Below are 12341 nucleotides of genomic sequence, written 5' to 3' on the forward strand. Positions count from 1 at the left end.
TGCGTAGGATACAAGGGAAATGGAAATGAAGACACGACAAACTGGTATTAGGCGACGGGGAATATTGCGTGTTACGGATAAATGGCTTGTAACGGCGTCGGAATGAGGCCCTTGGTATGAGGAACTCAAAGTTGCTGTCTCCTTACGGCGTTCTGCGAGGCCTAGGGTTAGAAAGTACAAGGGAAATCGACTAGGTCATGTTGATAATGCTACTCTGTAGAACGGCGGCTACCTTGGCGGCCGGTCGTTGAATGGATATTCCGGTGGAAGGAATAAAACAGGTGGATGTGAATATCACTAGGGTACTTTTTGTCTTGTCATAGTTTCGTCGAGTTTTCTCTATGTGGTTTTACTTGAGAGTATGGAGTCCAGTGCTGTTCAATAGGCATTGTCCCTCATTTCGTTAGACTCGCCTCGTCTGACACATTATATGAGGATATCCGCTTACCACCATTCCATTCCGTTCGAAACTAACAACAAACTAAGTGGCGGCGAATAGAACACCCCTTGGAGTGTCTTCGATTCGCAAGCTGTGATGCTTGTTGCTGCCGTGAAGGGATCGAATCAAGACTGTCGGGAGGCTTCGTGGAAGATATGATACGAGTCCAGGTTACTGACAATGGGATATCTCTAAAGCCCAGAAATGACATGATTCACGAGCTTAACATAATGAGATGCAATGATGCCTCTACATCGTAGTTTGGTGTGTTGACCAAAGTAATGAGGTCTTCTTGCAAATATAGACTGAAAGCTAGGGAGGTTCGTCACAGACGTAGGAAACTAAAGAAATACTTATACCCGAGTGCGAATAGAGAAAATAGGATTTTAGAAGCAGGTAGGACTTGATAAGAGTATAAGGAAAACAAATAATCAATTTGATAGAATACCACCGAAGGAGAGAGACGGCCCAGGTCTGAATCAACAATAATCCCTTCACAATGTTTCAATTCTCCCAAATTAAGTCGAAATTTGGTCGATTTGGCCAGGACTCATCTTCTTCTTCGTAGTTTCGTGGGAACTCGAACAGTCGGGCGTGCATCAACACTACTGAGTATCTCCGGTATCTTGACGTGTCTTGAGATCAATCCCACAGGTCAAGACCTCTTGGGTTCCAGCGTTCTCGAATCTCACGAATTGCGGTATAATATGGACAGTGCTGTCTTCTTTCTTCTATTGATGCCGTTTCGAGTGTTTCTTCTAGCCATGCTGCCCTGGGTATACCCTGATCATAGAGCACGCATTCGCCGTATTCGTGGTCGATGAATAAGACGAGTTGCTCATTAAAGCCGCGCAATAATAAGACTCCATATATGGATTTAAGAATATAGGGGTTAAGAACAGCCTTTCCCTCCGGTGTGTCTCTTTCTTCGGCCTCCGATAATAGTCCCGCAGCTGAAAGTAGCTTGTTTAACAACTCTCGGTTGTTGTTAGCTGCACAATAACAAAAGTCATGTAGATGTTCCTTATCCTGAAAGTATTCCATTACGGCTTCGACAACATCGTTAGGCCAAGTTGACAGTTGTGCTAATATTTCAGCCTGTAACATTCGGGATGCAAATCCAGAAGAATCCTGCAGTACCCTCAGAACTCCCTGCATATTCGCTCGTGATAGGCTGATTTGACAATGAAGAGGTGCTTGAAATTTGTACCAAAAATGTTCTCCAAGGCTTTTATACTTCATACAAAGATTCAAGACAACTTCATTCATGTAGTCTGTCCAATCAGTCTGTCCAAACCTTGTAACAGTGATCGGATCATGGATTCCGATTTGGGCCAGAAGCGACCTTGTCTTATGCCGCCATAATTCCTCTGAAAGAAAAAGGAAAGGGAGGATGTAAAGAGTACTCCTATAATCGTCAGGTATAATCTTTAATAAAGCCACAAGTTCGGCGAACGTGAGGTTGGGCTTCAGCTGTCTAATAAAGACTTCCATAATGTCGGCTTTCTTGATATTTGGTTCACCCAAAATTTTGGACTTGAGGACCGCGGTAGTCTTCTGTGATAAGTTGTCGGTGCTGCCTAACGCCCAAACCGCCTCCATTTGAACAAAATCTACTGGATCTTCGAGTAAGATGATAAGTGCTGCTTCAACATCCCCAGAGGGTCGCGATCCCGTTAACCACATCCTTTGCAAATATTTGCCTAACGCCTTCGCAGTGGAAGCCCGGATATCCTTATTATGATGATTGTGCAGACTGACGAGGGCTGCAACGGCATCGTCTGGTATGCTTGACAACCCCCCTAGAGCCACAGCAGCCGTACTCTGAATACTGGCATTTGAATCCCAGACCAGAGCCACCAGAGCTGCAATATCCGACCCTGAAAATGTTGAGTAGCTGTAATAAACAAGCGTTGCTGCGTGTCGGGCATCTTCGTCATCATCCTTCATGATAGTTGTGAGGATTTCAATGGTATCCACTGAAAAGGAATGTTGACATCTCATGGCACGGATGACAGAGTATCGAACTGTTTTGTTTGAGTCTCGAAGCATTTCTGCCAGGCTTTTAACAGTTTCATCTGACAAACAATAATTTGACTGTAGCATGTCCGCTGCGGCGATCCGTACCGGAATAGCTTCATCCTTATCCTCAAGAAGAGTCATACAACCTGACAATGTCGCCGCTAAGAAGCTATCTACCCTATAATTCAAGTATACGCATAAGCTGAATAGGTGACCGACAGTGATGTCTTGACTCAATTCATGTGCGTATTTGAATATGTAAAGTAAACTTTTGGCTATTACAACTGATGAATCGGACAGTTTGTGTAGCGTAGCGGTGTTACCATACCCAGTGTCATCATCTCTTTTCGCTAATCTGAGGATGAGCTTTTGAGAAGACTCAAGTGAAAACTGATGTTGCTGGGTGTATAAAAGTGCAAGAGCAAAAGCATGAGCATCCAGGCTCTCACTATTAACCCTTTTGATGAGAAGATCGAGCATCATTGGCGACAAAAACATACGGCCAGCACTGTTGAGAATGCGCCGGGCACATCTTGATGTAGAGTTGCTCAGGAAGATTTCGATTACTTCATCTGGGTACTCATAGCAGTGTTTAAGGAAGGAATTTGTTGAGATCTCGCATTCGAATTCCATCCAGCGGGCCAATCTGTGTAGAACCTTATTGAGAGTCGGTAGCCGCAGCGAATGGCGCACTGCATTGAAGCAACACAGAAGTAGCCATTGATGAGCAGGACCGAGGACGTCTACTGGTTCCGATTCAATCAAGTCAAAAAATTCCTCCAGGGCCTCTTCGGTTTGTATAAAGCCTGCAATGAATTGCCAAATTCTCTCAAATGCAGGGGCATATTTATTATGACTTGCCAAATACCCACGTAACGACGGTCCATTATGAGAGATCCAGAGGGCAGTGAAATATTCTTGAAATGTCCGGTGAATGAAACTGTACCCACCACAGCCATCCGAGTGCAGAAATGAGAGATTTCGTAGGTCATACTCTAGAGATAGTGGCAACAGCATAGTATCGCGCTCCACCTGACGAATAGTGGCGGTGATCTCATCATGGCCGAATTCGATCTTACCCTCTCTGGTCAAAGATATGGCAAGGGCTTCGAGGAAAGCCATTTCCTTGTAGATAAGACGGTGTAAGCGACTGAAATCTCGAACGGCGTCAAGAATGTCTTTTGTCATAACGGAACCGGTAGACGGGTCACGCTTTCCGAGGCGAAGAATGTCTCGCCGCCAGAGCCTAGCAACAACGATTTCATATAAAACGGATAATTTAATGATTTCATTAGATGGCGTCACCAGACGCAAATCGTCCCAGCTCGAGCACAGGATATCTAGGCAGATCGGTGTTTGAGCTAAGTCGAAACCAGGCGGGCTTGCAACAAAGGACCGGATATCATTGACAGTCTCCGGAGATTTTATGGCTATTTGGGAGCCAATATAATTCAATGCCTCCCACTTACTGAATCCCATAGCTTCAAGTTCGAGGTCGGCAATAGTGTAAACCGCTGAGCCAGCCTTCCCCCTACCGGAACGTGTTGTGAAGATAAGACTTTTGAATTGGGCCAATTCGCTGATGTTGCGCTCTTCCCATCCACTTGACTCATCTAAACCGTCAAGTATAAGCAGGGTCTTTTCTTTATCTTCCCCGAATACCTGCTGATAAAGCTTTTCTGCCAGCAGATCTTCGTGAAGTTTGCCGTGGAAGTATTCTAAACGGAAGAAGCTCTTGAGTGAATCATCCAGCCCCAGCTTACGTAAGGGCACCCAGAGAACCCAGGAAAACATGGTTCCAAGAACTTCTTTTCTGCCATACTCGTCTATTATTTGCTTGCATAGAGTGGTCTTGCCCACCCCTGGGCGACCGTGGATGAGTATGCGCTTTGGCCGTCCGACACCCCCCCCCTTTAGCTTTGTGTCATTGAAAATATTATTCAGGCGGACGGAAGTAGATTCATCAGAGAATGTGTCTGACTCGGTAGAATCGAAAATCTTGGCTAGTTTGATGTGGTGTTTGCGTAACGGCAGCGTCTCTCCAAACACCCTTTCGATAGACATGATGTTTGAATGGTAAGCGTCCAGTGCCTCCCTCACAGCAGAAACCCCCATGCCTTTCGGGTTTTGCCTCTGAGCACTTGAAAAATCATCAGAAGCTCTGTTAGCTTCACTTTGATACCTTTCAAGAAACCCTTCAGGGACACGGTCCATATCAGTCAATTCAGTAGCCGCTCTTTTATAGATTTCAATCATGGATGGTATCAAATGCTGCGGCCCAGGGTCAAACTTGCGGTTTGATGAACCTACGAGCTTCCCTAATATTTCGAAGAAACACTCATACTTCGATCCATCGACACCGCGTTGCACTCGAAGGTTATCGCTTCCGATCGTGATGTACTTCGGTAGGCAGGATTGGGGGTCTCCATTGAGGAGGTAAGGAATAACTGTACTTTTTTCATTGTACGCGTTTCGGATGTCAAGTAGGGCCAACTCCGTCATAACGTGATGAAACTTCCTTGATGCCGTTCTCTCGTACTTTTGCTGGACACCACGAAGAATTTGTGATATAGGAATTTTTGTCTCGTTCTGGCGGGCTTCGTGGTACGTCTGTATCATCTTTGAAGCATATTTTTTGAAGTACCTCCCTGCCATGTAGTGTCCCAGGAGTTTAGAGCCACATAGGATGACATTTTGAACGGAATCGGGGTAAGCCGCAATGGGCAATAAACGAAGCTGGCCATCAATAACGGCCTTCTCGCTCGGCGGGGTGCTATCCGAGTACATAGTACTGTAGCCAGCATCTTCAAACCATTGAATCATTTCATGAACTATACTCGAGTCCGCAGGAAGACCAGGGTGGCTTTTTTGATCCCATGCGTAGACGACGAAGAACGAAGGGGCATCCTCAAAGATTTTGCGATGCTTGAATATTTTTAATATGTGGATAAATAATGACATCAAAGCATCCTGTGTGGTTGAGCTCAGACTCAAAGAAAAGGAGCCAGGATCGCATGAATCCCTTATACGCCCCAGCGGGAGCTTCGATGTTTGTGGAGTTGTGGACATCGTGCAGAATAAGGGGCCAGATGCACTCCAATAATAATATAAAGGCAATCTTTGTGCTCAAAGTTGAATCGTGATCCGAAACAAACGGAAAGTTAAAGTGTAGCTAGTGTAGAATAACCGGAAGATCTGAGCTAGAATGAAGGGAATGAACGGCGAGACGCCAGATCCTGGGTCGAAATTGGGTTGAGGCTGTGTTGGGCTCTTTGCTATTTTTGTCCGGCGACCTAGGACTTTTTGTATTACCACATGGACCGGAAATTAAAGGACAAGGTCATGTTGTGTATCTATCTTATGCAGGATGAGCTGTCACGTCTCGTCACACTGGCCGGTTGAGTGATTCGGCCAGGGTTGCACAACACGAGAGACACAACATGAGAGTTGAGATGAAGTAGCTAATACTATTGGTGCATAAACATTCGTGTGTCTCCCAGGCTGCCCACAGTTTCGAGCCCCCCTCTCCATCTTCTCCAACTACGACACCAGGCTTCTTGTCGGCTTCAGCGCCCGCAGGCTCTACTCTTGTTCTTTCTGAAACCCCTTTCCAACTTGTGTGGAAACTATGGCCATTCTAAGTCTTTCACAATGGGATCCTTTCAAGCTGGACGCTCTTGGTCTAGTGACTCTTTTTGGGGCCAAGGAGATGAACACGTCTATTGGCAACCTCACAGAAAGCAAGTTCACGGAGTGGCTCCCAATTTTGGGATCCTATGCTGTCGCCAACAACGAGATTGCAGAACCGGAACAGGGGTTTGTTCTGTATAACATCACCGACGGTATCATGGCAACGGACGTGTCCAGTTGGTTCACTCGCTGGTTAACATCTTATCCCATAACATACAGTGCTACAACAATCCACTTGAAGACGAATGACAAACCCGTACCGACCGCACGAACAATATGCTCGCTCCTGATCGGACTATTCACCTGTGGACTCCTTCTCATCATGACCATAATGACAGCAGACTGGTGGGGGGTAGCGAACGTTACTGCTCTTTGCTTGAATGTGCTCATAAGACAACAAATGGTGCTTATGCTGCGTTCGTCAGTCAACAAGGCAGTGGAAGACTTGGCCGACAACCCGGGGCCAGACGTAAAGGTCTTTCTCACTCTCCCGAATGGCAAAGCAGTAACGATACTGGGGCCGCGTCAGGTTTTAGTGGGCGTCATACTGACTGACCCTCATCCTCTACACCCCAAGATTTACTTTTTTTGGAGGGCTGCGGCCTGGGGAGCTTTCGGTACACACGCCGTCTCCTTGGGTATGACCACTCTATTCAACCAGATACTATCCATTGTGGCACTTTTAAGCAGCACTTATTTAACGGCGATCCATGTGGGAGACCGGCGAGAAGCCATTGGCAAGAGGCTTTGGCTTGAGGTAGAAATGGGTGATCCGTCATGGTCTCGTGGCCCAGCCTATGCTAGGATGGCCATGTCAGAGGCGGAAGAGCAGTCAATGGTCAGTTGGGGGCTGATGCCTCAGAGGTCAAATACCCAGTGGTGGAAGAGGTACCGGGACAGATACCCAGGAACCTGTACAAAGCAGCAAGGGGGGTTGGAGAATGGGACTTGACTACGTGGTTTATGCCGTCACACCACTGCTTGATGTTTCAAGCCTTTCGAAACCCAGGATTACGAGAGAACACATTGTAGGCCCCTTGGTGAAGATATACAGCGTCCTAGATGGTCTGGGTATATGCAGAATGGTTCGGGTAGATAGTGAACGTTTCTTGGAAGGACCACGTCCGGCGAGGGAGTATCAGCTGTAGCTGTCGTCGGCGGCAATTTTATAGGTCACGCGCTCAGGGGCCATTAAGCTTGCACCATCGTTTATGGTATTAAGAGTTATAAAGGCTAGATGACATGCGTTTCGGGAGCCATTACTCACCAATATAATGTCCTGAGGCTATCTACCCCCGATGTAAGCGGTGAAATGTATGGTACACGCCATGTTGGGAGACGGCAACTCGTTGTAAAGCAGCAGTTTATGGCGCTTACGCTGTCCTCCGTATACCATGTGTTTCCTCCGCCTCCAGGACAAGTGACCAAGCTCGCTAAAGAGAGGCAGCTGCGCGGACTATGAAAAATAGGTATTAGTGGAAAACAGAACTACTCTAGCCATAACAAGCCTGTGTCCGAAATCTGTAAAGCTGAATAACGTGCTGAAGCCAGCTCTACAATTGATGAGTATTTATAGCCGCACGCAGAGAATAAAGCTTTCGTAAGTTGCCCTGTTTAATACGGAGATTGTGACAGCTATGCTATAAGGTTTGATCATAAATGAGACCTGTATATCTTATTACCAGTTCATAGTTATGTGGCTACCGAACCAAGACACCTCTAATGGGGCGAAGATTGACTTATAATACGTGTAGGCTTCTTAAGTGCAAGTACAATCTTATTAAAGCGCGTTTTTTAACGTTATATATTTCCAGCTCTCGATTGTTTAATATGACTGGGATGAATCTGCTTATTGGTCAGAAATATGACGTAGATAATTACGCCCGCCGCCATCAAGGTCTTAGCTGATTCTAGACACATGCCCAGTCTTTGTTTTTCTTTGATTCCCTCGCAATATTTTACCATGTGTCCTTGAAGCCTTCCTTTAGCCCAACAAAGTCGTAGAAGCATTGCAAGAGAGTCATTTTGCCCAAGGCCGCAAGTCACATGGCCTCGATACGCCCCCTGTTGTCAAGGTTGAGTCAATCACAATGTTATTACACGGATTTGGACTGGAGTCTAACAAGGACGCCTAGTATGTCGGAAGGACGACCGCCCCAAATAGTATCAGATATCTTAGTGTGTTATGATGCACTCGAATTGGCCACCATATGGATATCTGTAATGAATGGCCGGTCTCCGAGAAAGGCGACATCTGTAAAAGCATATAGTTACTGATTCCCTCCAGGCTGAGAAGCCAAAGGCTCATTTGACAACTACTTCCGATAGACATCCCCTTGAATCCATTCCAATTACCGGCCGTTATAAGCTCTTGTTTCCAGATCTGTCTTGAGCTGTCTTATTAGTCCTCGATAAGTGCCATTCACGTATCTCTCAGTGCCTGCTCCAGTCACAAAATATTCTTCCAAGTAAGTATGCTTTTATTGGTAAGCGATTATCGGCCGTGATTACGCAGACAGGGATTGAATTTGCCTGAGAGAGAGCCAGAAGTCAGGTGACCAACAACCTCACAGGACTTCGCCTTTTCCTTCGTTTCTACCCCCTTTCCCGCACAACCAGATCTCATTCGCCCCTCGATGATCCCAATCCTTCCATGTTGCAACGCACTGCAACTAGAGGCAGAGCCTTGCGACAGGTCTCTCGCGCCGCCTGGAATCGTTCAAAGTCGGCATTCACAACCTTCACACATACGGCGCGCCATGCAGCAACAGGACGGAGCGAAGCTGATTGCATTTGTCGTCCTCGAGCCATGATGAGCAGTAGCCCCGCAGGACCTTCTCGCATCTCCTGGACCGAAACCTACCTCGATTACACGTCGAGCCCGGACATCGACTTTGACCATATTAAATCGACTATGACGTGCACCGAGTTTCACGATTCGATCTAGGGTTTCGTGGTAAGACATACTCCTCACTCTCCTCTTAACATGGTCTAAACGAATAACGTCTAGATATATCGGTGCTCTCAAGGCAAGCAGACAGCTTGGGATCGCCTGCTGCAAGCCTTGCGCAGAAAGGTCCAGGAAGATGCCAGGTTCTACATGCGCCAAGATGTGTTGAAATTCCATCATCTTCACGCCATCGACGATAAGACACTCTAGTACGTTTTGCAACACGTCCATGTTACGTCTGCCACCACTAACGGCTGTCCTTAGCGGAGCCACGTCTTACCAAGTCCGAGATCACTTCCAGTCCTGGGTCCCAAAGAACCTTGAGGACCGTCTCCGGCCGGACGCTACTAACCCGCAGAACGACGTGGACTGGGTACACGCAACATCCACGCCCAGATACGAATATTGTCTCTTTGTGGATGATGTCTGCCTCGAGTCCGTGGACCATCTCGGTGTCAACTCGCCAGTTGTGAAGCTTTTGCGCAAGAACTGGGAGTCCCCATTACCCCCACAGGAGAGGAACTATACAGTTCCCGCCCCGTTCCATGATGGTGCCACAGAGTACCACGAGGAAGATGTGGGCTGGGTGTACATGCCACTGCAGGAATACCTTTACAAGTATGACTTGCTCGGAAAAGGTGACTGGGATGACCAGTATGTGAGACCCCCTTACATTGACGGAACCGAGGACGAGGGTGGATTTGTAGGACATTGAGGCAGGAGGCTTAAGCTGCGAACGAGCTTACGCTCTAGCTCCTACTGTAGCACCTACATAATATTTACGGAAATACGACAGGCCTGTCCATTCCTTCTGCCGCATGGAATGATCGCCAGGTCCACACTACCAACTCCTTCCGGACCACTCGAGTCAGATATCGCAGTTGGATCCAATCCAGGGATTCAGTCTGGTTGGTTCCGCCACCGTGATGCCGAACAGACCGGGAGCCATGGAGTAGTTGAAGTTGGCTGCAGGAAAAGTCAGCATGCAAACACTGGCCAGACAATCGCGGAAGAAGCTATCCAACCCTTGTCCTGGATGCGGAAGCTTTTGTAGCAGCTACAACCCGTAGGCTGAACTGACGAGACTGGTATCCGCATGCGGTTCACGGGTACGCAGTAGTCGCATGGCAGCGCAATAGTCGGCAGCCTCGACCTTGACTACAGAGTGTTAAGTATGGTTGGCCAAGTAAATGCCTGGTTGAAGCGTGTCGCTGAACCCAAACAGTGACGCCAGCTGTATCTGCTGAACGCCCATCTCGCACTGAGAACACGTCTGAGCTTGGTGTAATTCGGTTGGCTGGCCCAATCAGCCACAACAGCGTCGCAATATGTTCCGGGCGCCCCCAGGGTCAATTTCAGCAAAGGGCGGGGATTAACTAAGTATGAGGAGACTCACTTGTCTTTCAGACATGGCAGACTCGCCGCGTAAAGAAAATGGTGAACTAGGAAAATTGACAAAATATTAGATAGTTGGTCAATCGCTCCAGGGCTGTTATCGAATTGAGAACTCACCTGCGCAGGTGAACTTGTCGGGAATCATGACGTCGGAAGATTCAGTGCATGCTCCCAGGAGGGAACTTGTCAGACTTTGCAAGTCATTCTGACAGAAGCTCTCGCACAACAAAGTACGCTGCTCGCTGGGAAGCATCTCAAAACTTGCTCCCTTATGTTACATCTTGTCAATATGCTGGACCCAGTGTCGACAACTTGGTATGCATACTCCAAACCGGCATATCTCGGCAACCATGCAGGACAAGACGACACAGTTCTGTTCACAACCGCAAAGCGCTAGTCCTGGCTCAGCCCAAGCAGTTATGAGGGAATGAGTAGCCATCCAATTTATAGGCTGAAAATGTAAGATTCTCTGTTAAAAGGGGACTTCTTCTTTACGGACTTTATATATACTAAAACTTAATTCAGGGTACAACTACGGTCGACCAGCTTTCAGAAATTTGTGGTAAACTAGGCGGTGTAAGCATTCTAGCTACTATTCCCTCGTAAAATAGCTATAATATTTTATACTAATATTATATAATGCTTTACAGTGCACTAAGTGCCTGTTCTCGTTGTATACGCAGAAGTTTGGTGGCCAAGTAGTAAGTAACCTGCTAGTAAGGCGGCCTAGACCAAAATTTAAAGCTTTATATTAGGCCCAATTGTCTTGCCGCTTTCGACCCGAACTAAAAGGCTCTGTAAGTAAATAGTAAAACCAGATCCTGACCTTTTATATAATATTAATATTCTAATATTATGGTAAATTGTAGCCTGCATTTTGGAAGGTATTTATAGATCTTATTGAGGAGAGAGTGCAGAGCGTCTGCACAGGGAGGGGAGTCGACGAAGGAACTTGTGACAAAGCCACGACCGATTGCTTGTATGAGCTTGAAGTATTTTATATCTGGTCACAAATCGAGGTCTGCGTCGAGAGAAAGCTCAACTGTAAGGCGAAGAGCATCTCAAATCCTCGACAGAACGCCAGTGCATCTATCACGGATGAAAGCCGTAGATTGCATCAAATAAAGGTCAAGTCCCGGTGTTCAAGCTCTCTAGCGAGATAAATCAGATGAACCCTTTTTATAGATGCTATAGGTTATCTAGAAGGTTGTCGATAGACGGATTTAACTGTATTGAATGTCCGACTTTAATGGGGCCGTGTCGTGAGTCTTGGCGAGGCTGTTAGGTGGCTTTATTCGGCGACTACTACCGGGACCCTCGTACGCCTGATCGAAATCAGCCAGCATAGGCAACACCTTAGTCCTTGATAAGGGGCCAAAGCCGCTTTATGAAGGGTCTGGTAGACTTCCTGGCTACCAGTGGCCTCAACGTGGTGAGTATTGACAAAACTATAGCCCAAAAGGGACAATAGATGAAGAATTTGAGCGAGGAAAGTGGCAGCTTTTCCTTGCCAAGTCTACGTTAGAGGTGGAAGAGTGTCTCTCTTCTTAGCTGAGAAACAAGGCACAAATGCTCACCGTTTGGTCCCTTTAATCGAAACTTATTAATTGGGACACGGAGAAGTAAGCATCCTCCAGGTGCTGGATTCGCTTTGCGGATAATATGTGAACAATAGAACTCGCTACTGGCATCTGCATCGAGCGCTGCGATTTTTTAGAGCGAAATGAAAGGAGTGAGCGGCTCTGTTTCGGTCGAATAATATTGGGAAGTTTCTGCTTGGTGGTGACAGCCATGCATGAAGTCGAAGTGCTGAACGTGCTCAAGAAATAAGCGGCATGACTTACA

General features: G+C 46.9%; 2 protein-coding genes across 2 annotated transcripts; one reads left to right on the plus strand and one right to left on the minus strand.

The window, feature by feature from the left end:
• Window positions 1–1081: 1081 nt before the first annotated feature.
• Window positions 1082–5530, minus strand: G6M90_00g112350 (uncharacterized protein; the record flags this gene model as incomplete). Its single annotated transcript, XM_014684815.1, has 1 exon — window positions 1082–5530. The coding sequence occupies one exon, from the start codon at window positions 5528–5530 to the stop codon at window positions 1082–1084; it is 4449 nt and encodes a 1482-aa protein (XP_014540301.1).
• Window positions 5531–6089: 559 nt separating this feature from the next.
• On the plus strand, window positions 6090–9816 carry G6M90_00g112360 (uncharacterized protein; the record flags this gene model as incomplete). The annotated part of the gene is made up of 3 exons (XM_014684817.2): window positions 6090–6989; window positions 9162–9310; window positions 9366–9816. The coding sequence occupies 3 exons, from the start codon at window positions 6090–6092 to the stop codon at window positions 9814–9816; spliced, it is 1500 nt and encodes a 499-aa protein (XP_014540303.2).
• Between the last annotated feature and the right edge of the window lie 2525 nt (window positions 9817–12341).

Source organism: Metarhizium brunneum, chromosome 7 (genome assembly GCF_013426205.1).
Source record: "Metarhizium brunneum chromosome 7, complete sequence".
In the NCBI taxonomy this organism is placed as follows: domain Eukaryota; kingdom Fungi; phylum Ascomycota; class Sordariomycetes; order Hypocreales; family Clavicipitaceae; genus Metarhizium; species Metarhizium brunneum.